A 24,295-nucleotide genomic window follows, 5' to 3' on the forward strand; every position below is an offset into this window, starting at 1 on the left:
TGCCCTCGAATAATATCTTCTAGTGTACCAATCCCATTCTTTAGATCTTAATAATATAATTCTTGTTCTAGCACATCCATGAAAACTAACAACACTGCATATTAAAAAGCATATTTCTTTATATGGCAGTGTCGCTGACTCTACATTAAGTCTTATCAGCCCCAAAAGCTGTGTAGGACAGTAGGACAGTCATACTTGTTTGCACCAAACAGCTTTACCCTGGCAACTTTCCTCTGTGTTCCTGATTATTGGTGTCAGGGTTCCAGTGCACACAAGAAGCACTTTTTACAAGCAAGTAGAGCTGCTCTTGTCTTTTCAGAGCAGACACACCGCAAGACCGGTGGACTCTCAGCAAGTCTTTCTTCAAATTCTGGTTGTCCATGAGCTCTGCTGTCGCATATATCCTGGCCTGGCCCAGCACAGCCATCAAAGGTAACGTTGCTTATGAAAGAGACTCACTGGCCAAGTGAATTGTGTGGCAGGTGTGATCTTTATCCTATGAAAAATTGGGAATAATACTTCATTTCAAATTGCTGACAGTTCAAATGAAACGGCGTTAGAAAAATATCAAATAGGCTGAAATGCCTTTGTATAAATTGACTGATGTTGCCATAGATTTGGCAATACATAGATTGTACAGATGAAAAAGAGCTTTTTTAGAGTCTGCAAGACATAACCATTTGTAGGAGATGCATTAAATATGAATTAAGGGTCAAAATTTATCAAAGCAAGATTACTATTCAACCACTTAAAAAAAAAATTCCAAAGGACTATCAGTGGATAGTTTGTGTGCTTTATGAGCTAACATAGTTTAACAGGGGAACTGTGAAAGAGAAGCAAGGAAATGAGGTATACAGGTATAACTGAAGTTAAGTGACGGAAGACTTAAGATGTTAACATGTAACATTGCTGTTAAAGCTGACTTTGGAATAATTTGACTTAAATAATCTTGTAATTCATGTACAGGTAGTAAATTCTGTAGGGATGCAAATTCACCTCAGTATTAAGTTGTGGCACTGTCAAAAATATCTTGTTTCCAGCTTTTTCGGGGGCTTGGAGCAGGTTTTTTTCTAGGCTCAAAGAAGGGTGAGAGGATATGTATGTACTGAGGTTTGAAGGTAGCTAAGATGGACATTCTTGGAGGGGAAGAAAAACCCACAACCCACATTCAGTGCTGCTGTTTATTCTAAAATCCTAGCAGAAGAGCATGCAGCAGAGAGCTAACGTGACCAGAACGGGAGTCTGACTCTGACAAGATTTTGAGTCCCTGCTGTGTTAGCCGTGCCTGATACATTCTCCTGCAATTAGAGGGGAGAGGAAGGATGAGAAGAGAGTATAAAGAAAAGGAGAAGGCAAATGTACTCTTAATTCAAAGCCCTGCTTTGTGAGTAGCCCCAAGAGCACTAAGTCATAGTACCTAAGCCAGGCGAACCTCTTCTCACTTACCTCTTTCCTTCCCTTGCAAATTAATGTAGTCACACTTACAAATTAATGTAATTTTTTGTATTTTTTTCTCTGATTGGTAATACGGAAGGATGAACCTTGCTTAATGTCTGCACTGCCTGAAATGTTCAGGCTGTCTTCTGCCTATATACTGCCCATATCTGAAATTGCTTCCCTTTTGAAACATCAGGTGTGTACAGTACAGCCAAGGAACGTTTCAGTCCATGAGATCAAACATCCATTCCGGTAATTTTGAAGAATTTTCTTCAGCCAATTTTGCAATAGAACCGCAGAATTTGCAACCATCTGAGGTAAAACAGCATACCTAGTTCTTTTGGGAGGTGATAAGGTATCGTGTTGTATTCCGTATGACGTGCCTGGTGTTCTGCTATTAAAAAAAAAAAGGAATTTGTCATTGAGGCTGATTAGACATTACAGAAAAACTGTTACGACTGTAACTTTCAGAAGAGCACCATCAATTTGCATCCTTTTTTGCCTCCTCTTTCATATTCTCTCCTGTAGACTATTTACTCAATTCAGCAGTCAGTAGTTTTGCAGTTAGCCATAAACTTTAAGAATTTCAGTTTCCGAGACTTTGAATTGCAGTCTCTGCATCCTAATTGTCAGAGGTTTCTGTAAAGTGAAAGCCAGGTTCTCCTTTTGATGATAAAAAGACAGAACCTTGCATTTGTTATTCTGCTGTACCTGCAATTGATAATATTGCTTATGCATGTGATTAGGCAACATGAAAATTAAGGTTTGAACATAATGGCAATATTTATTGAGAATATATCAGAATAAAATTCAACTTCAGCAAGGCAGCTGTTATCACTAAGACTACCTATCCTTTTTATATACAAGCAGCTCTTCAACACAGATTTCTAACATGATTTTGTTTTATAAAATGCTCTCTTTTCTAATTACCTAATATTTTCTGATTTATTAATGTCCATTTTTTTCTAGTTCACTAATACAAATGGGTAAGTAGCTGCCACTTTAAAAACATCCCCATAGTTTTAAACTTTTCAGATACATTTTTCCTTAGGTTGAAAAAAACAAAAGAATGATATACTAAACAAAAGCTAATGTACATGCCTGCCAACCAGTATCAGACTTCTTAAGGTTGTAAGTAGGCTTGCGGTCAACAAGCCTCTTCAGAATACCTTGGTTTTCAATAGTGATCTTCACTATTTCCCTGTTCTTCTTGTCTCTATTTGAGCTAAAACCAAAAACGAATGAACACAAAAATTAAAAAGTCAATTTTCAGTAGTTTCTTGTTAATGCAGTGGTGTAAGGCACGTGCACAGGTGCAGCAATCTCAGTCCTCCCCTCTCCCATACCCAAATGGTGCAGTTTGGCTTTGGTCAGCATTTCCTAAGAGCGGGATAATGACTGCAGCCTTACTGTGGCTCCCTGTCGTACCTTGTCCCTGTGCAGCTCTCTCCTAATTCAGACGTGAAGCTACATAATTTCAGCTGCTGTATTAGACCACTCAGAACTGCGGGTGTCCCCAAAGGGGGAAGGCAGTTACATGGGGAGAAGGCAGCGAGAGAACAGCCGTTCAGGGGAACTGAACAGGGAAGGCAATAATACTGCTTTGCTAGCTGGCAAACGCGTATGCACCACGTGCACATTCTTTCAGTGCAAGTATATGTGCAAGTATACACATAGAAAACAGCCTCACGGACCTGCCCTAGATGGCTGTTGTAAAAATGAACTGAGCTGGGGAGAAACCTCAGAGACCAAGTTTGGACTTGCAGTCCATACATTCAAACAGTTTGGGGGGAAAAAAAAAAAAAAACACCTAGGAAATCTGAAGCTGGCAGAAAAAAAGGAAAGCTAGTGAAATCCCTGCCAGGGAGGGTTGGATCCGTAGGATCCTGTGGCAAATGGCCACAGTGAGCCTGAGGGTGGGAATGCAGTTGGGTTCCAAAATAGCAGCAGAGAGTAAACTCCCACTTAAAAGGAATTTAACTCCTGAGCAGCTGAGGTAGACGGATGCTGCCACCCGGTAAGTGCCAATTTAGCTTCCCTGTTACAAATAACCTCTTTTCAAGGAGAATTATTGCACTTCCGGGAGCTCTTCTGGGAGTGTACCCTTTCCTGGGGCCTTGCAGAACCGGAGTGGAGTTAAAGGCTGAACCTAGAGTTGGGTTTGCCGTAATCTGCGAGTCCCTTGGCTAAAGCTGCCTGGCACCTTCCTGCCCAGGGCCCCGGGTGCCTCCGGAGCAGCCGCTACCTCTTCCAGAAGCGCTCGTTCCAGCAGTCCACCTTGCCCGTCCCTCGGTGTATCTCAGCCAGCCTCTCCAAGAGCTTCTTGTTATCTCTTTCGATTTCGCCAATGCGCTTTTGATCCTCCTGTGCCAGAGATACCAAGTTTGTCATGTGCTTTATCTTTTTCCACATGAAAAGCTTTATTGGGCTTTTACCGTTATTATGCTGCCCGTCCTCATTTCCTACATGCATTCTACATACACACACACACACATTTTTAAAAGTCCCCTTCTGCTTTCACCCATATCCAAAATCACTGTGTCCCTGTTTGATCACTGCCTCCTTTTTCTCCTGCTTCCACCATTTATGGATGTAAGCAAACTACCAAGACCCCAAAGCAGGAGAGCAACCAGATTTTTTTTTCCTTGCCCTTAGCATTTCTTGTCCATTTTGTGACTCTCAAAGGATGAAGCAAGCCCCCTGTTCTGCATTTACCTGGATATAACACCTGAAGTAACAGGAAAGTTATTACTAACAAGGGTGGGAGAGAAACAGAGTTAAACATGACCAAGTACCTGAATCTTGCTCAGGTTAAAATGGTGGGTCTGTGCACGTGAGGGCTTGTCCATACGAGATTTTGCTTAAAGAAAAAAAACTTTATGTAAGAAAAAAAAGTCTTATGAAACTATTGAGCGCCCGTATCCCTTCACCCAACCCTTCCTTTGTCAGCATCCCGCACATACCGTGATACATCTTGTGCTGAGGAAAAGCACCACAGGTCTGCATTGCTTCCTGCATGCAGTGGAACAGTGTTTCAGCAATGGGAGTACTCGTTTCAGCACTACGGAGCAGGCTCCTACTTTTCAGTAGCGTTTTATTTACATGACAAACAAGCCATACTACACTTAAACTGAGTGCAAATAAATTGCAATGTGGCTGAAGTGTTTTCTGTCTACAAAAGCACAAGCCTAAAGCAAATCTTCCCTTCATCTCTGGTATTAGTTTTAGCTTACTGCAAACAGAACAAATACATAAACTAACGAAGATGGGGTTTTATTCCCACCCAAATACCCCCCACTACGAGCAGAGGGGACATCCACTGAGTGTGAGTGCATTCACAACAGGCTGAGACACAACATAAAGGAAAATGATGTTCCTTTTAAAGAGGCAGCCAGATGTTTAATATCAAAAAGACAACTCCCTCTTAAAAATGAGGCCATGCTGCCCTTCTAAGGCAGGCAGGTACCTGCTGCTCAAGGCCTGGCCAGGCAGCCCCGTCGGCCCTCAGAAGGCAGCGGAACACGCGGTCTCCCGGGCTCCGTGTGCCCAGCAAACGCCCGGGACGGGATCCCTGCCCGTGTGACGGGGCCGGGGCAGAGCAGCCGCACGCGCCGCGAGCGCAGGCAGCAGCGAAGGTGCCGTGTCCTGGTGACATCGGTCCCTCCACCTCCTTTTGCTGGTTTTCTTCCAGGGCTACTTACCTGTTTTTATGGCTTTCATACAGTTGCCATGGCTTACCACCTTCCAAACGGGCCTTTTTGTTTTACTTAAGTCCAAGCTCTCCATTTTTCACATTTATATCCAGAAACTCCAGACAACCTCGCATTATGACATGCTCACATTTTGCAAATGAATGCTCAGTAGCTTAAAACTCCATCCCCTTTGTGAGCTGGATGCACTGCTGATCCAGCTGTGGAAAGTCACACCAGCAGAAATTGCTTTCTCGTTTTTTCTCTGATAAGAATAAACATCACACCAAAGGGATACCTTATGTGCTGAAACCACGCTGGAGGAGTCTTTCGGTAGACTAAAAGTAGGTATGTTTCCACAGCAGCTGTTCAGAACTTTAAAAGCTCCTATAAAATTCAACATCTTCCCCAAACTAAGATTTCAGCAGAGGAAAATGCACAGGAATGATAGTGCAGCCACACAGCCACTTACATCCCTAGCAAGACACACAGAAATGAATGCAAAAACCCTACACATGATGTATTTCTGTTGAGGTACTCCAGTGCTGCTGTCACACACACAACAGGACAGATTTTTCTTAGATTAAAAAAAGTTCCAAAAAGAACAAATTTGTGGAAAACAAGCCAGGAATACCTTCAAAATGAGGTAGAAGTTTATATGCCTTGTTTAAGGCCTTTTGCGTTGTGGCAGCACCCATGACAAGCCATTAGTGTTACTGAGGATAGCACTTCTAATATTAATTTAAATTTACAGCTATGAATCATCAAATTATATGTCCTAAAAAAACAATTCAGAAAAAAGGAGCTAGACTGCATCCTGTAATGAAAGTGCCTCTGGATATGTTGCTTGTTTACAAGTGCTTCAGTTTATGTTTTTAAAGCTGTCTCCAAAATTCAGGTACTTTTACAGTATGACAAGGAGCCAAACACATGTTCTGGAAACATTGCCAAGACCTGAAGCTAGGATGGCATCTTCCATGACTGTTCTGAAGAAAAAGCAGTGAATTTAGTGGGGAAAAAAAAAAAGAGAGCCAGCTAGCTAGCCTCTTCGTAATTGAATTTCCTAATTGAACAGGAAATTAAGAATTGCTTTCCAGCAAAAGATCTTCCATCTTTATTTCAACCTTAGTTTTAGTCCTGCAATTGCTCAATGATGTCAGAAATGTGAGTTTGTAGAGACCTCTGTTCAGGGCAGCAAGGAGCCACCCTGTGAACTGGCTCAAAATGACGACCACCTCCAAATCACCAAATCCTCAGTACAACTTCCTGAAGAGCAGCAAGGAATGAGCCTACAATTTCCTTCACAGGTGCATCTATCTTTCTCCCCTGCAGAACATTATAAGGATATTATTCACTAGAACTCTGAAATACTTCAGAGTTCTATAGTAGCTTAACTCTGGGGACATGGAGCAATTTTCACTGCTTAAAAACACTTGATATGGGGGAAAATGTCACTGCTTCTAACTGCTTATGATCACATTCACGGGAACTTGGCTGCCAAGGAGCTTCCCATGCTATTCTAGGGGAAAAGAAGCTTTCTGGTGAAACTCCAGAGTGTCTTATTTAATGCTAAGGAGGGAATTTCAAAACAAGCATATGTTAGATGTGAAACATCAAAAGTATTAATTAGTTCTCACTATAAATCACAGTGCTGCTTGGAGCAAATTTGATAGATATCAGAAAACGATTATATTGATATCTGAAGATATCAGTTGGGCACAGAGAAGGAGAAACAATATTTTGTTAGTGCATGGAAGTGTATTTTGTTAATGGATTTGTTTTTGGCAGGCCCCACGCGCTGCACAGGTCCCGGCACAGACCGTCTCGTTCACGCCAGCGGGCAGTAGGCACCACACGGGCCCTTCCCCTGCTGTGCCGAGGGCGCCGCCAGCCGCACTCCGCGCTTCCCTCCATCCCGAAGACCCGGCGTCTGCAGAATCTTCAGGACAAGCTCCTCGAAGGCGTGCAGGACTCCATCCTGCGTCTTGGCACTCGTTTCTACAGAGAAGAGAGGAAAAAAGCTAAAAGTGTACGTTCTGCTTTATTTGCATCGAGTATTCCTCTTTGTAAAAGCTATTTTGGGCAATAGAGAAGATATTGTAATGTATAACCAATAACCTCGCCTCCTTTCTCCCTTAGAGGCATGCCTAAGTTAATTACACTAAACAAACACGTTCCATCAGGCTGAAGCATATCCCCTTTCCACCTAGGAAAATTCCACTGTCCCCCTTTCTCCTCACAATAGTAAACAGAAAATTTTCTCAGTTGTGATAACGAATCTACAAGATGAACTCCAGAAATAAGTCAGAAACCAAAGAATGCAGAATATACATGTTCACTCCATATCTTTCTCCAAATCTTATCAAGAGGTTTCATCTATACATGCGTCATTTTTAATGCACTTTTTTTTTCCATCTTTCCATCTTTGCTGGCTTTTTATTCACATTCTACATTTCATCGTTGGTCTAACCACATTGAAAATTAGCCAAGGCCTTTACTGACATCAGTCAGGAGGAAGATACCACTCTTTAGGCCTCTGAATTAAAAACAAACAAACAAAGACTGACAATTGCAAGGGAATACAAAAAGCCATGTGCATTCAGGGGAAAAAAATATATATTGCAGTATCTTTGAAAAAAAACTAAGATCTACATCCGCGGACATGAATTGATGCAGCAAAAGGCAACCATGTTCATTAACTATAAAACTCAACCTGACATGCAAAATGCAATTATACTCTTCATTCATGCTCAGCCACACCAAAATAAACAAACATACCTTTTTGGCAAAGAGTAGCATACCTATAAAGAGCAGTGAGCGTTTCCTAGCAAACTGAAGCCCTTCTCTTCTCTCTACTTCACGATCAGGCTGCAAGGATGAAGGAAGAACATGACTAAAATAAACTATATTTGCCAGTTTTAGAACTCCCTGGAAAAGCAGTCCTGCAAACCTGAAGTTTTGCTGGGGGGTGGGGAGAGAGAAGAAACACCTACAAAACCACTGGCTGGATTATTCCTTTGTGCTCCGCAGCCAGAATGGGTGTTAGAACCAGTGCGGGGGATCAAAGTGAACAGGAGCAGCATCAGATCAGCAGGAAAGGAGGGAGTGCTGCTGCCTTCATCACCAGCTGCAAGGGGGCAAGGTGTACGACAAGGAGGCTGTCCAAATATGCCTAAGAAGTGACAGATTTGTAAAAGGACAGAGAAGGATAATACCACCAAAATCTTCAGACAAACGTGGTACCGACTACTTGATATATACGTGCAGCCAGGAAAGCATCAGTCAGCTGGTTTGAGACAGCTGCACTGCAAACCTCTGACAGCAAACACAGGGTGAAATGCATCTCAGCAGGAACGCATCTCGGACGCTCCAAGCAATCCCAGGAAAGCCCAGAGGTCAATGCACACAGCGTGCACACACACGCACTCCAACAGCCTTCCCAAGGCAGGAGCAGAATTCTCCTTTCCCCTCCCCACGTCTGTTGAAAACCCACGATCTGCTCAGGAAGATGGAAGCTGTGCACTGCAGATATCTGATAAAGAGAAATGCCAGTGAAGCTAAGCAGAACATTTCACCATCTTCTTTGAAGACAATTTCTCTCTCATTATTTGCATCTTTCCAGGATATTTTTCAATAAATTCTGGATCTGCCTCTCAAATGAGGCAGTAAATGAAGAAAGGCAGAGCCTGCCTCACCTGGCTTCCTTAGTTACAGCACATATGACCTCCTCACATAACAGACATGTACCTTCCAGAGCTTATCAGACACTTGTCATGACTGAGTATCCACTGGAAGCATGCAAGATAACACATCTCCAAACTGACCTTATCGGTTTTATTGCCAACTACCATCTTCACAATGTTGCTTCTGGTAGTGTACATGTCCAGCTCATTCAACCAGCCTTCCAGTCCTGTGAAAGTGTCTTTTCTTGTAACATCATACACTGGCAACAGAGGAAAAGGAGCTTAACAGCTGTAATGTTTTCTTCATCATGGCAGAACTTAGTTTCTACTATTTTAGCTGTTGCCTCACATGAAAAGCACTATTAGGGAAATACAGATACATATCATCAACCATATGGTCTTCCCAGAGCTGGAATACATAAGCTGCGCCTACCTGAAGACACCAGGGATAACATAACAAGAGCATCTGTGTGACACACATTTGTGATGGGAAAACCAACTTAACAGCAGAGATCTTACATACACTGCTAGATCTGAACAGGGCCACAAAATATTTTGAAATATTTATTCTGTCATCTCATTTAAAGAATCATGTATGCATTACTGTTAAAAACAGGGATTCTTAATATCAATAAAAAGTGACTTTTGGTCACTAGTAACTTCAAAACCACAAAGGTTAAATAACGCTGCAGGCTGCATCATGGTCAGAAAAAACACTTTGTACAGCAAATTACTGATTATTCAGGATCCTTTTTTTTTTTTTTTTTTTTTTTTGGTCTAGTTGATATTGTTGCACAAAATGGGACTAATCATCCAACTGGTGCTACAAATCTCATGTTTCATAGGAATTGCATCAATATTGTTTCTTAAGAAAAAAAAAGTGAAAAATGGGGTGAGGGGGAGGAGGAAGCTTGGTTTGACTTATGACCAGAAACTTGCCACAGTAATTAGAATAAAGGTGGTAATTCATCTGCTCAATGGTTTTCAGTGTGACACCAAAAGATTTTAAATTCGAAATATATAGCAGACACTCTATGTCCTGCCAATAAATTCTGCGCACTTCATGTTTGAGCTAGACATGTGGAAGCATTGTAAAAAAATTAGTAGTTGTCCTTCTGGTTTTATCAGTCTCTTTTGAGATTTACATTTGCTTAGTAATAAAGACTTCACATTTTTTGTAACCATGTTTCTCCCCCATATACCTCCTACCTAGAACAACCCCTTGGGCTCCTCGGTAGTAGCTGGGAGTCAGTGTTCGAAAGCGCTCTTGTCCTGCTGTGTCCTACAGGAAAAAAAAATCGGAGACATTTGGAAAAACAACAACAAAAAAAGGTAAGATATAATTATGGTAATATAAGCTAAACAAAATTAACATTTTTCTCGTCAGTAAGGACACATAAAAGCATAAGACTGTAACAAAGTGTGGGAAGCAGCCAGAAAACATCAGCAGTGGCGTAACAGGAGATGGAAAAAGAAGGCAGGGAAGCATGGAGAGGACTTCACTAAAATACGAAGTGATAAGCACAGGTTCTTGTGTACAATGAATAAGATCTGTGCAAGGAGTAAGCCAACAAAGCCAACAGGACCCAAGAAAAATACCCCAGAGACTCCTGGTGCAAGCCAAGCAGCTGCACTGAGTCACTTAACAGGGAGCTGAACTGAAAGGCTGAGAAATGCCGTGGTCCTAAAGTTCACCACTGCTCTTCCACAGCAGGAAAGGAGAGTCTAGATAGCAAGAACTAGTTCATGGCTGCTGAGATACCTAGTACATAAAAGAAATTCAAATAAGGGTTGTTTTTTTTCCAATCATTATAGCCGTATGTCATATTAACTCTCATAAACTTCCAGATAGGTCCAAGAATGCAACGTGAAATGCAAAATTCCCCACAAGGAACAAAAAGGAGGCAAAGGAATTGCATAAAGATCATTTTTTACAAAAAAAAAAAAAAAAAAGAAAAAAATCTCTATTTACATATATGCACAGATTATAATATATAGACTAACAGTTCTGTTATCATTTATTTTCTCTATTTTTGTTAGAAAATATAGTATTGGAAACCCATGTACTTAATTCATGTCGTTCTTACTATGCAGATGTAAGTCTCGGGTTCCTCCACACACTGGGATTGTAGGTAGGAGCCTCTCTCTCGCGCTGGCGCTCTGTGCATGCAGTTTAGTGTTTTTGCACATGGTGCAATTGCCCTGTCTCCCGAAGCTGGTACAGGCTAGCGCAGAAGTGCCTTTTCCAGCTGTACAACTCGCGCAAGTTCTGGCCTTGCTTTTGATTTCCCAGCAAGGAGACACACCCCTGGGTGATTATTAGACCAGGTATTTATTTGTTACTCCCAGGAGAGCTTCTGCTTTTGGTGCATCTTGCTCACAATACATGCCATATGCGTGCTAACTAGAGCAACCGTGACTTTTATCACTCTTGCTCTGAATTCTGTACTGAAATTGAGAATTTCAGGCCCCAAAGCACAACAATGAAACATTTAGGATGTTTTTAAGAGAGCTTTGCCTACCATTCCTGCTGTAAAATCACAAAAGGCACCGCAGCCTATGCACATTCGAACCAGAAATGCCCAACCACAACGCAGTTGTAACAAGGGGAAAAGCCAACGCCACACTCTTGAGATACCTTCATCCGCCCAAAACTAAACCTACCCATATTGCGAGCTGGACTGCATGACCATCCACCACCATCTTCTTCACTTTAAAATCGACACCTGCAACACAGAGGGCAGGGATGCGTCCCGGAGCGGCGCGGCGCGCGGGGAGCGCGGGCGGCACGCACCGATCGTGGGTTTCAGGCACGGCTCGAAGGAGCCCTCGGTGAAGCGCAGCAGGAGGCTGTGGGGAGGACGGCGGCCGTGAGCCCCGTGGGGCGCGCGCGAGGCCCGCGCGGCCCCCGCCGCTTCACCTGGACTTGCCCACGGCGCTGTCGCCGATCAGGAGCAGCTTCACGGTGATGCCCGCAGGGTCCATGGCCCGCGGGCAGCCGCTGCGCCGAGAGCCCTGCCGGGGGGACAGGACCGCGCGGCCACGAGCGAACGGCCCTGCCGGGGGGACAGGACCGCGCTGCGGAGCCGCGAGCGAGCGGCCCTGCCGGGGGGACAGGACCGCGCTGCGGAGCCGCGAGCGAGCGGCCGCTGTCCCGGGCGCGCAGGACCGCGCTGTGCCGCTCCGCGCTGCCACGAGCGAGCGGCCGCTACCCACGGGCGCGCAGGACCGCGCAGGTCCGCGCTGCGGAGCCACGAGCGAACGGCCGCTGTCCCGGCGCGCAGGACCGCGCAGCGCTGCCACGAGCGGCCGCTGTCCCGGCGCGCGGCGGGCGGCGCGGGCAGAAGCAGCCGGGGCGGCTCCGCCTCCCGGGAGGCGGCCGGTGCCCGGCGAGGCGGGGCGGGAGCGGGCCCGGCCCGAGCTGCGGCTCCGCAGGGCCCTGCAGCCCGTGGCAGGCGGCGGCGGCCCGGCCATGTCCGACTACCGCATCTCGGTGGAGGAGCTGAACGAGCTGCTGGCCAACGGCAGCGGCTGCTACAGCCTGCCGAGCGCGCACAGCAACGAGGTGCTGCCGCGCGTGCACGTGGGCAACGCGTGAGTGCGGGCCGGGCCGGGCCGGGGCCGGGCCGGGGTCTGGACGGGGCCGGGGTCTGGACGGGCCGGGCCGGGCCAGGGTCTGGCCGGGGTGTGGACGGGCCGGGCCGGGCCGGGCCGGGGCGCCTCTCCGGCGGGGGCGCAGCGGGGGGCGGCGCTGCGCGGCCCGGAGGCCCCGGGGCGAGGCCGGGGGAGGCTCCGGCCGCCCCCGCGGCGCCGCCCGCCCGGGAGAGGCGCCGGAGGCGGCGGCTGCTCCGGGGCGCCCGGCGGGGCGTTCGCTGCCCGCGCGAGGCCCCTTCGCTAACGCAGAGCGGAGCCGGGATCGGGACAGGGTAACCCAGGCTCCGGGCTGAGCATGGAGCACATCCCCCTGCCTCTGCACCGGCCTCTTTGAGTTCGTGTTTCCCCCACGGGCTGTTTGTACCCCCGCTAGTTAGCGGTGGTCAGCAGCGTTGGTTGCCTGTGCAGAAAGGGAGCAGGGACGGGACGCTGGGAGGTTGCGTAAAATACCATCCGCCAAAGTCCCCTTGCGACATGTATCATTACATATGTGAGGAGAGGGGAAGGCGCTGCAGCAAGGAGGACGGGAATAGCCACAACAGGGATATTGCTCATTTGTGCTAAATAACAAATTAACAAAAACTGTGATGAAGAGGTGGTTTAAGGCATACATATTTTGGCTTTGGCCTTTGTTGCACAGATCGTCTTACTGAATATCTGAGGAGCTGCCAGGAGCACGGGAAGCAGAGCAGCACGAGAGCAAGGGGATCTGATAGCTGCTCTGACATTCGGCTCTCTGCTTTGACTTGGATGCATCAAACCATTTCTGCAATATAAGGCTAAATTTACTACTATGAAGACTACAAATGGCAGTCATAGAGTATACAGATATCTATACAGAGTTTTAACTTGGAGACTTTGGAATCCCAATACCTGACATAAGAGCATAAAAGGGATTTGAACAGGCTAATGCAGAAAGAAATGAAAGTGTCTGAATGCTATTCAGAAATCTCTGTTTAAAATCTTTGAAGTATTTTGCATTGAGGTGCTTCTGTTTCTCCTCAGATAAAGGTGAAACTGCTGTGACATACAGGTGGATGGAGTTAAGTTCAAGTAACAGGCAGAGCCAAAGTAGCTCTGTACAATACATGAAGAGAATAACTAATGAAAACAGAGGTAAAATGATAAAATATTTCAAAATGAACATTTTTGTTTATTAACATAGATAATTATAATCTCTCTCAGAGTACCATGTTCCTGAAGACAAGAGTCAAAACAGTTATTATTAAGTACGTGACAGATTAGCATGGTTATCTCTTTTTCAAGCAATAACACGTTAGGGTAATTTATAATACTAATCAATCACCAGGACAGTGCGACAGCATGCATCTTCACAAAAACCTCTTGTCAAAACCTTTTTTATTTTATTTTATTTTATTTTATTTTATTTTATTTTATTTTATTTTATTTTATTTTATTTTATTTTATTTTATTTTATTTTATTTTATTCAAGAAAGCAACCACATCTTGCGCATAGGAACAGTTTAGCCTTCTGAGCTCCTGGGTAAGGAGTTGCATTGTTTTTTCACAGGCTATTGGATGCCTGTAATAAATCAAGCCACACACCCAGAACTATTTTTGCTAAAAGGGTTCTAGTTACGAATGCCCAAGCTGAGTTTTGTGGTTGCTTGAATATGTGCGGGTAACCCATGAAGCAAGTCTTTGTTCTTAACATGCTAGAAATTCACGTGATAAATATGAATTCTGAAATTAAAATTACATTTGAGGTCTATAAAGGAAGTTTTTTTAATGGAAACAGAAGGAGCTAATGGCAGCTTCACTACTCAGAGGAATTGAACCATTTGAACATGATGCAGCTGAACTGAAATATTAAGGACAGGAGAGATCCTAGGGCTGTTTGGAATGGGAGAAAATGGGATAGAGAATTTTCAGCTGTAGTTGAGTGGAGAAAATCACCTAAAAATCTGTGGAAATCCTTCACTGGGGGGGACTTTGCCTCCAGCTGAGCCAGCCTGTGACCAGATGTGGCCATGGTTCCAGGGCACGAGTTCCTGTTGATTCCAGCCAAAATCAGCTCTGTTCTTACTCTGCTTTTACCACACTAGGCATGGGAACTCGCTGCTGAATTAACGCTTCTTCCTTTGGCCTGGCTCTGTAGGATTTACTTTTCTGCTGCAAGCAGGATTCCCCTGGCACCGAAGCTTGTCCCTTGGCACAGATGATGTCCTGCCAGATGGAAAATCTGTCAACACTTGTTTGGATATTGAAGTCTTCACAAATATTTGCTGCAGTGCCATAGTTGCTGGGCACAGGCAGCAGAAAGTGCAGAAGCTTCACTCTTGCCTAAGAATTCGTCTGCTTACAGTACAGTTTAAGGGGTGAATAGTCATTAGGAGAAAAGGAATACTCTGTATGTTCACATAATGAATTACATGAAAATTGTGAGTCAATGCACAGGACTCAGAGATGCATGTATATATAACCTAACTATTTTGGACATTTTTTGTTTGTTTTTGGAATAGCCAAATGTGCGACCAAGACCCTTAGGTATCTTAAAATCTCTTATAAACTTCTGCAGAAGGATGCTATACAGATGCTTCTCTGGAGCTCAAGGAATGTTAATATTCCTTGTATTTGCAATGTGGGGCTTGAGCTTTATGGAGGTTTTCTAAAAGATTTCTGTTTCCAAATTCAGTTTGATATATAGTGAAAACTGCCTTTAAAAACAAAATTTTTCTCCATTCATATATTGATTTCTACAAGGTCAGTAATCATTGTAGAGACACTTTTAATGAGAACTAAAATGACAAAGACTGAATTATGTTTCTATATTGCTGGTCTTTGGATACTTTTGCCAGATCTTTGGCTTCAGGGATGTTGAATAAGACAGGGATGGAGGACTTCACCTTGCAGGACTCCTCAGATGAGACTTCTGAAGATGCAGGAATGATTACTGATAGTTACGTTCTGTGTTACTGTGAGAAGGAACCCGCACTGTTTCACATTTTTTTCAATTGCTTCCCATATGCAATTTCTTTTTTTTGAGGAGAGACAGACTATCAAACTGTCCATCTTGGATACTGTGAAGAAAGCCTAAGTTCAGATAAAATGTCTTTCTGACCATATTGTCTACTAGAGTTGCAAGTACTGCTTTCCTAGCCGTGAAACGCCATACAGGCTTTTAAATTAGGCTTTAAAAATAAATTAGGTTAAATTTGGCTAAATTAGGTTGAATTTGGTTCATTTGCTTCATGAATTAGTTTATGTAGATAATGGTTAATCATCAAGAGTGACTATCCTAGACCCTCTGGTATCTCCAGTGTTTTCTTGCTTTGGTTATCAGCTGTGTGCTCAGAAAGAGGTATAAACTTATGCACCTGTAGAGGCTAACAGGTTACGTTTCAAGTGTTGTCTGCTCAGTTTTCACCCAAGAAAGTGGCACTTCAATAGACAAGTAGTGACCGTCATGTTTATAAATATTTCTGTGAGTATATAATGTGTAGCTAATCTAGTTATGAACACAGTACACAGGAAAATCAAAGGTTTTAGTTATCAATAGCCTCTGGGAACCCCATAAATACTGAAATGACTTACCCAGACCTAATTGTTTTCTCGACACTTTTTGCCATGCAGGTTCATAGCCAAGAACATTACGAAGCTGCAGCACCTGGGGATAACCCACGTTCTGAACGCGGCAGAGGGGAAGTCGTTCATGCACGTGAACACGAACGCTGAGTTCTACGACGGCACCGGCATCAGATACCTTGGCATTAAAGCTAACGATACGCAAGAATTTAACCTCAGTCGCTATTTCGAGGAGGCAGCTGATTTTATTGAGAAAGCACTTTCACAGAAGGATGGTAAGACAAACTCTCTATCTCGGTTTTGATGCACTACATACCTTTCTTAGTCATATACTTCACTGTTTACAATGTTCTTCGTTCAGATTTTTGGCTGAGCAACCAAGTCAGGAATTCAGATCAAGACTAAGGATCAAAGATGCCTGAATATGCAGTAAAGCATCTTGATTTACAACCTATAAATGCGTGTCTCTGCTATATAGTAAATGGAAGTTTGTCATTGTAGGAATAACTCTGGAAAGCGAAATAGCTACTGCATCCTAAAACAGTGCCTTTTTAGGAGTATATGTCCTTATTTTTCTTTAGATAATAGTGAGTCACGTGAAAAATCAAGAAAACAAATGTAGGGTCTAAAAATTGTTTTAGAGCACTGGAAATAATAAATTAGAGGAAGGGTTAATATAGATAATGTAGATAATGCATACATGAAAAATAACCACACAACATGCTATGTTTTTTTTTTCCTAATTGTCTCCAAGTGTAGGAAAAGTTAGAGACTGTGGCCCTATGTTTTTTTTTTCATTGCATTGAGTTGTTAAGCTTTTTATTTTATTTTTTTTTAATGACAATTACCTCGCTATTCCGTAGGCTTGCAGGACAGCTGGAGATCATATTTGCAATGCTGCTGATTGCCACATTTGTCTACAATGTGTTTCTTCAGAGCACAGTTCCTAGGACATAGTGCACTGGGCCAGATGGTGCTTCTGTGCATAAGTGGCTAAGAATGCCACTTACTTCTGCGTATGTTTAATTTATTTCTTGCTTCATGGCTGAACGTCAAAGAGGAGGAAAGAGAACTGAATTTCTCTGAAATGGACAAAAAGGTGGACTAGAGCTGTGTTTTTCTTTTCATAATGGAAAGAAGTTACACCTCAAATTTGGAACAGTGTGAAAAAGCTAAAAATTAAAATGCAGCTCTTCCAGTTAGCTTTGTGACTGCCTGAAAGAGGTAGGAGGAGATGTTTAACAGTGCCAGCTGTGCTGTGACCATCCCAGCTATGTTTGGCTGATAATACCCCACGGTGAGCTGAGCTGTCAGGAATTACTCTGAATTTGCTGTAACAATTCTTTCTGGCAGGATTCTCTCAGTTTTTGGAGCTGTCCACCTGGCCTGCCACTGTTCTCTTACCAAAGAGGAACATTGCAGCTTCTCAGGCTGAAGGCAGTTCTCAGATTAGCTCACTGCTGAAATTTGATAGTCTTTGTTAATTACCGAAGGTTGAGCAAGGACAATTAAAAGGAGTGCAGCAGTATCTCCTGCAGTTCTGTTTAGCATTGTAGTTGCATGAAATTCTGACAAACAGCTAAATAAAGGCAGATTTGTTTTACTAAAGGCTTCTGCTTCTCATGGAGGAAGGCTAGAAACCCTTTTGCTTCAGAACATTTGCAGAGGGGAAGTTAATTTTTTTTCACATATTTGCTTACTTCCACATATCCTGTTAATTTATGGCTGTGGGGTCTCTTGAAATGTTAAGAATGATTTTTGTTGTTGTTGTTGTTTAACTTGCTTCTAATCAAGACTGCAGATCAAGGCAAGTGTGACAACGGGCTTTCTGCCGGTGTGGTTCAGAGCAAACTGTGGATATCATGAAAATGTATGTGTATAGTTCATCTGTTCTCTTGCCTCAGAAAATAATTTACTCTGGAGACTAGCCTGGGGCCACATCTCCTGCTGCATTTGAGAAGAACATTTTTATGTCTGGAAAAGCAGGTCAAAGAGGAAATAGCTGAGAAGGAATCAATTTGACTCAGATTTCTTTGAGGGAGAAATAGCCAGTTTTATTGTTGTTGGATACCCCAACAAATATGTGGAATGGTTCCTCAATCAGTTAGTTGGAAGCATTTTGTTGCTGCTGACTTGAGCGTGATTAAATGCCCCCTTTCCTCGTTGCTTAGTCATCATTTTCATTTACTTAAGTGCTTATGTGCAGAGCTAGCATAGGAACTACCAGCCGCGCAGTGTAAAGGCTGAATATCTTTGAAGAGATAAATAGCAGCCAGCATATTCCTCTGCACTCTTTGTTGTGAGGTCAGTGTACTTTAAAATGTGTGCCATTTATTTTTGATTGCTGGTAGTGGTCATCTTCAGGGGTAAGGCTTATTTCAAAACACAAAAGTGTACTAAAAGTAGTTTGAATTTTTGCAGTATTGCAGCAAACACTTTTTAGTGTGAATGTTTTTAAAAATTCAATAACTTTTTTTTTTATTCCTGCATTTTTCTTGGTGGCAGATTGTGCAGTGAACAGAGATAGCACCTTGCTTCCAAGTTTTGTGTCTTCGCTAACATTCAGATTTCAGAGTCCCAGGCTGCTGGAGGACTAATTTTACCTTCTATGTTGTCCCTAGTTGGTGTTGCTGTTTTGTGCAGGGCTCTGGCTAACCCCGGTTGTGCCCTGTCTTCCTGCAGGCCGAGTGTTCGTGCACTGCCGTGAGGGCTACAGCCGCTCTCCCACGCTGGTCATCGCCTACCTCATGCTCCGGCACAACATGGATGTCAAGTCCGCGTTGGTCGCTGTGCGGGAGAAGAGGGAGATCGGCCCCAACGATGGGTTTTTGAGGCAGCTTTGCCAGCTCAACGAGCGGCTGGTGAAGGAGGGCAAGCTCCAGCCCTGAGCAGCACTGTCGTCTTCTGGGAAGTTTCCCAAACTGTCAAAGGATGCGTGTTAGGTGCTTTAGATACCCAAACCCCAGCTACCAAGCTAGGTCACATAATGTGAGGGAGACAGAATTCCTGCTTTCGTCTAGTAAAAGTGTCTTTTGCAAACTCTGGTGTTTTAAAATGGCACAAAAATCTCCCACTTCTTAGAGCTGTTGCAATGAAGAAGTGTCTTTGGAGGGGTAACTCTGATGATAATAGCTGTTTTTACATGCATTTCAGAGCCCCCTGCAGACCTTATCATGAATATGTTATACATTGACCTCGAGGGTGATTTATTTAAGCTTTGTGTTGTATCCCACCAGAACACGGTATTATGAGAGCTCCAGCACATCTCTCTTCTCCCACTCTTAGTTGAAGTACTGTATTTTCTAAAGTTTCTCTCCCCCACGCACAGGTGCCTAAAAATCTGAATGCAGGAGCTTCGTGGAATGGAGAAATATATATATATGCAAATGCACAGATGCACTCTCATGTGAAGCGATGTGTATACAACTTTGTGCTTAGTGTGGGTATATGTAACACACAGAGGGTTCAAGGGCTGTAGAGAAGACATTCAGAGCCCCATCTTGCTATAACACTGAATTTCCAAAGAGATTTGTATCTTTTGCTCTTGTGGTTGACATTAAGTAGTCCGATATTAACTGTATTATTTTTATTTTTAAAATCACAAGAAAAAAATGTCAAGAGCAGATGTTGAAGAAGAAACTTCAGCAAGGAAGAAAGAATGTGTGTAATACTTATACTAGGTTTAAGGTAACGTCATAAGTAACAGAACAGAATGGCTTCTGAGGTTTGTACTGGATTATAGTGCCTCCTTTCACTCTCACTGTTCATTAAACATGAAAGCTTGACCTGAATGAGCACATATATAGATTACTTCCAGTAGGACAGTACATAGGTGCTTACAGAGCAGTTTGTAGAAGTACACTCTGACTTGTTGGGTTGCTTGCACAGTTCTGTTACCTAGTAATGAGAATATGGACTATCAAACATTACCTTTCTGATAAAATAAATGAAGTCATGGTTATGTCTGACATGCAGATGAAATGATCAATACATTGCTGGGAGAGGAAGCTTTGTAAATCTATGCTTGACTTAGTGTGTATACGTGTGACTGAGTTAGCGTAGCACTGTGCTAATACAAAGAGCCTCCCGCAGAAAACTCAAGAGATATTAGTTTAACTAATAGGATCCTCAGATGTTTATACTCAGTTTTTATGTCTGCTTTAATGTAGATACAGATTTTAAATTAAACACTGTTTAATAAGGAATGCTTATGTGTTAATAATGCATATAACACCGTTTCCACAGTTTTGTATATTCGGTTCATTTATCACAAAGGATATGCTTCTAGTTGTTCTTTTCTGTTTTGTTTTGTTTTCAATTTAATCAGATAACTTTACTGAAATTAAACTCAGAGATATTCCTGTTGAAGACAGTACTCTGTTTTTTGGTTTTGTTTTTCTCATTCTGCTGTGTGGAGAGTAGGAATACTGGCCTTCTTTTTTCTATAGTACTATAATACTACAACAGCACAATGCTTTTTAAATTTTTACTATGGGCATAGATTTTTTTTCTCTCTACCTGCAACATATATTCATAACACCTATCTATACTTAAGGGAAAAAGTGAAAAAAAAAGTAAAGGTGCATATGCAAACACTCTGTCTTTGATTTGTGATTTGTTCCTTATCATTAGAATTCCAGTCCAATAAATGACTCCACAAACTATTTGGTGTTGGATTTTTGTTATTATCTCAAAAAGTATAAAAATGTCAGTAGTTGTCAGATTAAAAAACAAATTTTTTTTAGCATGAGATAAAATATGTTAAAATGGTGATGTTTTTGTGTAGTTCTGCCGGTCGACAATGAACTGTCTAAAAATACAGACAAATCTAGAAATACAAGAAAATGTTGATGTGTTCAAGGTGCTCTTTCAATGCATAGCACACTGCTCGACTCTAATGGTAACTTCAGTGATACACTGACCAATTTATCTCAATACAACAAGGCTTAATTAACCAATGTGTTGTAATATGAAGGGGAAAGGAATAAGACACTCATAAATTAATTAAACTGAGCTCTGACACAGCATATCCTAGTCTGAGTTACTGATAGGTGACTCTAAGCCATTTCTAGCTTTGCCTTTAGAACAGGCTAAAAATAGTTGGGATGTCTCACACCGCTGCCCGTTAATGGATTGTACACAGCCTCTTTTTTGTCTAAGTATTAGAATGTTGCAAATGATCCTGCCTATTTTAGTGGACCAAGAAGAGCTTATATTACTCTAACTCATAATCATATGCTATTTGCATCTGAGTCTCTTTCTTACCATGGTAGGCAAGATTGTTTAAAAAGAGGAGTGAGACCTTTCTACCATTATAATGTGACATTGGCGGAATGTCAGAAGACGTCTTTTTGTTCTGAAATTACCACGAAGCTGCCTGTTGCAATGGAGTGTTCCTTACAAGCATGCTAGTTGGGGAAATACATTTTTTAAAACAAATATGCAAGCAGAAACATTGCATTTTTTGGTGTTTAAGCCTTTATATTAAAGCTAGTGTGGTCTGGATTTATATTAATATGTTTATCCTAAATACCAGCATGGTATTTTTTGTATAGATAGAGCTTTGGAGGAGGAATAAGAACAAGGATATCCACCCTGTGAAATCCATGGAGGGGTAGGAAAGATGGCATTTTATAACAAGGAGTAAAGAAGAAAGTCGGGTAAAATAATAATCTCTCTAAAACAATCATATATATATATATAAAAAAAAATGGACTTTGTATCTCATGCTGAACCAAATGTCACCCATTATACAAGCACAGGGAAACAGAAGACTCTAAAAATTAAAATTAAGCCCGACTACCTAATGGAGTCTCACTCAATATAGCACAGAAGTTTCTTCTAAAATTACTTTCTGGGCTCTGCCAATAACTAAACTGAAAATAGAACAGCCCTCAGAGGCAGCTTCCAAGGATTTGTTAGTGAGAGTTTGTATCCTTATTCCATGTTAGATAATTCATACTGTGTATGACATTGCAGCTCTGAATCCAGGAGAGCAATTGCAAACCAGGGATTTGATTCTGTTTTGGGTAGTTTTTCTATGAAAAATGGGAGTTGCAAGTCTATAATACCTCACTGAAAATATTATTCAGAAATGCAATTCATAAACTGCATAATGATCAAATTATTTAGCCTTAGAGATAGAAACAGTCTGCACTAACATTCTACAGATTTTTTTTTCTTAACATTCACAGTTACTATAATACTGTAACAGTTCTATATTACTGTAATAGTTAACTATAGTAGTTCCTAGGCCTTTCACAATCCCTCTTCTTTTTCTAATATATACTTCTGGTATACCTGAAGCTGAACGTCTACTCTTGCTTGTAAAACACACTCTCTGATAGATAATAAACCAGAAAATATCTGCAGAAACAGCAACAAAGATCGTAGTAGGAAGGTTAGCATGATGTTGACTAGCTGATTATTCATGGTATATGTTACTATACTTTCTTCAGAGTAAGATAATGTATGTTACCTGTGGAAATAAGAGCTGCTGTTCCTAACTCTTGTTTGTACCATCTCATACCCTCAGACCTTCCCTTATATTTTCCCAGCCTTTCCGATCATTCTTCGGTAATCAGTGGATTTTGATAGCTGTGCATTGTGCCATATTTTGGTTTATGCTCTGCAGACAGGTTCCTGAACCAAGCTAATGGAGTGAATATTTACCTACTATTTTAGAACTAATGTCTTTAATACAAATGTTAGTGAAATCAAATCTCACCACCGTTAATCATTCATCAGCACAGGTATATAATACAGCTAAGGCAATACAGGATGTACAGCTAAAATCTTGTGCGATAGCAAAACCAAAAGTGAAGCTGATGTCCGAGCAACTTCCTTATGGAGACATTATGTCCTATTCTAAGTGCCACAACAGAGGGTTTTTTTGTCAAATACAGCAAGTAATGTGATATAGGCATCATGAATTTAAATGCAGCTTTATTTGTGAGGAAATAAGAATTTCTGTTTATAACTTTTGAATGAGCAATAACTGACTCTAGTTTTTACCCTTTGGACAATCTGTTTGTTCTGTTTTGGAAGTAAACCCTATAAACTCAGATGTGCACGAGTAGTTGAAATAAAGCTTTGTATTTTAATTCCAGCACCTCAAGGGAGCCGGCTAGCTGGCTCCCACCAGATGGAGCTATTTGCTTGTCATTCTTCACTAGATAGTCATAATTTCATCTCCAAATGATGCAGTTGTATGATTCTAATGTATTTTTCTTATCATTAAAAAAAAAAAGGAGAAAGAAAGGTAAGTCATCAGAATGAGTTATCAATACATTTGCTCATCTCTGTGGGGAGAAAACTAAGCTTAAATTTCTTCTTGACTTCTTAGAGGAGTTCGCAACATAGCTTTCAGTTTGGTGTATTCAGAAGACAGCACATGGTTCAGCTGAATTCTCATGAGAAAGATAAAAGTGACTTGGGCAAAGCTGGCTTAGCAGCACCTCAGGAACAGACCTGTTTGAGAGCAGGAAAGTTCTTCTGGCTCTTTGTCAAAGACAATTTCTGGGCAGTGTGCAAGTTGTGAAGCTAATTGAACCGGTTGCGTCTGCTACACGTGTCAACCATTGCCGTTGTTTATGGCCATTTATATTATTTTTCATCTGGGTCACACCAAGGGTGAACATGGTCCTCTCCCTAAATTCGGTGACACCTGTTTTCCATGGCAGGTCAAGGCAGTTTCCAGGGAGGAATGTGAGGCTTCTGCAACGAGTCCTGCAGCAGGAGGGAGAAGACAGACGGCCCCAGCTGTTTGCAGTGTTCAGACAGGTAGACCAGAGGGCAGGACGCAGAGGCTGTTATTGACATTCCAGCTAATTGTTAAAAAATGCTGGAGTTCAGTGTTTCACTTAGCATCTGTTCTGCGGGAAATATTTTCAGAGGGATGAAGTCTCTGTGACAAGTATTGCAGTTACACGCACCTCTTTACTCCTTTAAGCAGTAGCTATGATGAGCTCAGTTTCTAATCTACCTAAAGGGTGAGTGACTCTGATTAATGTATCTAACCTGATATTGTTGGCAAATAATGTGGAATATTCATGGTCATGAGGCATAGGAATTTGTGCAACTGTCCCCACTATCATCTTATTTCTCCAAAGGAAAAGAAGAATACCATAGATCAGTTTTAAAAAAAATGACACATTAACACACCTTGGGCATAGATATCCTAGGAATAGGTTGGCTCTAAATCTAAATAAAACAACTTTCTTGTTTCTTCTAGTCTTTTTATGAGACAAAATACAGAGATCCGTGTTTTGTAAAGAAAAATAAAAA

At 42.2% G+C, this 24,295-nt stretch overlaps 3 protein-coding genes and 1 long non-coding RNA gene across 4 annotated transcripts; 1 reads left to right on the forward strand and 3 right to left on the reverse strand.

The window, feature by feature from the left end:
- Nucleotides 1–1,167: 1,167 nt before the first annotated feature.
- Nucleotides 1,168–1,889, reverse strand: LOC148595706 (uncharacterized). The gene is made up of 2 exons (XR_015913100.1): nucleotides 1,769–1,889; nucleotides 1,168–1,298 (listed from the first exon to the last, which is right to left on the reverse strand). It is a non-coding gene; the product is annotated as an uncharacterized LOC148595706 (long non-coding RNA).
- A 112-nt stretch (nucleotides 1,890–2,001) lies between these two features.
- On the reverse strand, nucleotides 2,002–4,312 carry CFAP97D1 (CFAP97 domain containing 1). The gene is made up of 4 exons (XM_088519927.1): nucleotides 4,233–4,312; nucleotides 3,683–3,801; nucleotides 2,539–2,662; nucleotides 2,002–2,148 (listed from the first exon to the last, which is right to left on the reverse strand). Exons 1-4 carry the CDS (start codon nucleotides 4,284–4,286, stop codon nucleotides 2,002–2,004), a joined length of 444 nt encoding a protein of 147 aa, XP_088376053.1. The 5' UTR covers nucleotides 4,287–4,312.
- Nucleotides 4,313–6,954: 2,642 nt separating this feature from the next.
- On the reverse strand, nucleotides 6,955–11,794 carry LOC104576622 (ras-related protein Rab-18-B). Its single transcript, XM_088519845.1, has 7 exons — nucleotides 11,730–11,794; nucleotides 11,604–11,659; nucleotides 11,474–11,535; nucleotides 10,019–10,091; nucleotides 8,951–9,069; nucleotides 7,928–7,994; nucleotides 6,955–7,124 (listed from the first exon to the last, which is right to left on the reverse strand). The coding sequence occupies exons 1-7, from the start codon at nucleotides 11,792–11,794 to the stop codon at nucleotides 6,955–6,957; spliced, it is 612 nt and encodes a 203-aa protein (XP_088375971.1).
- A 485-nt stretch (nucleotides 11,795–12,279) lies between these two features.
- DUSP3 (dual specificity phosphatase 3) lies at nucleotides 12,280–19,370 on the forward strand. The gene is made up of 3 exons (XM_088519902.1): nucleotides 12,280–12,403; nucleotides 16,058–16,284; nucleotides 18,692–19,370. The coding sequence occupies exons 1-3, from the start codon at nucleotides 12,282–12,284 to the stop codon at nucleotides 18,895–18,897; spliced, it is 555 nt and encodes a 184-aa protein (XP_088376028.1). The 5' UTR covers nucleotides 12,280–12,281; the 3' UTR covers nucleotides 18,898–19,370.
- The last annotated feature ends 4,925 nt before the right edge of the window (nucleotides 19,371–24,295 follow it).

Source organism: Tinamus guttatus, unplaced genomic scaffold, assembly GCF_059628265.1.
Source record: "Tinamus guttatus ecotype Peru unplaced genomic scaffold, ASM5962826v1 Tinamus_guttatus_pri_ptg000075l, whole genome shotgun sequence".
In the NCBI taxonomy this organism is placed as follows: Eukaryota; Metazoa; Chordata; class Aves; order Tinamiformes; family Tinamidae; genus Tinamus; species Tinamus guttatus.

Excerpts from the sequence above, each read along its gene's own strand:
- CFAP97D1 (XM_088519927.1), bottom strand. The coding sequence starts at position 4,286 with ATGGACAAGCCCTCACGTGCACAGACCCACCATTTTAACCTGAGCAAG. Across the intron at positions 3,802-4,232 it reads TTAACCTGAGCAAGATTCAG|GAGGATCAAAAGCGCATTGG; the intron begins GTACTTGGTCAT and ends TCTCTGGCACAG. Across the intron at positions 2,663-3,682 it reads AACGAGCGCTTCTGGAAGAG|CTCAAATAGAGACAAGAAGA; the intron begins GTAGCGGCTGCT and ends TTTTGGTTTTAG.
- DUSP3 (XM_088519902.1), top strand. The coding sequence starts at position 12,282 with ATGTCCGACTACCGCATCTCGGTGGAGGAGCTGAACGAGCTGCTGGCC. Across the intron at positions 12,404-16,057 it reads CGCGTGCACGTGGGCAACGC|GTTCATAGCCAAGAACATTA; the intron begins GTGAGTGCGGGC and ends TTTGCCATGCAG. Across the intron at positions 16,285-18,691 it reads AGCACTTTCACAGAAGGATG|GCCGAGTGTTCGTGCACTGC; the intron begins GTAAGACAAACT and ends GTCTTCCTGCAG.
- LOC104576622 (XM_088519845.1), bottom strand. The coding sequence starts at position 11,794 with ATGGACCCTGCGGGCATCACCGTGAAGCTGCTCCTGATCGGCGACAGC. Across the intron at positions 7,995-8,950 it reads TTGGCAATAAAACCGATAAG|CCTGATCGTGAAGTAGAGAG; the intron begins GTCAGTTTGGAG and ends TCATCCTTGCAG. Across the intron at positions 7,125-7,927 it reads ACGCTCACTGCTCTTTATAG|AAACGAGTGCCAAGACGCAG; the intron begins GTATGCTACTCT and ends TCTTCTCTGTAG.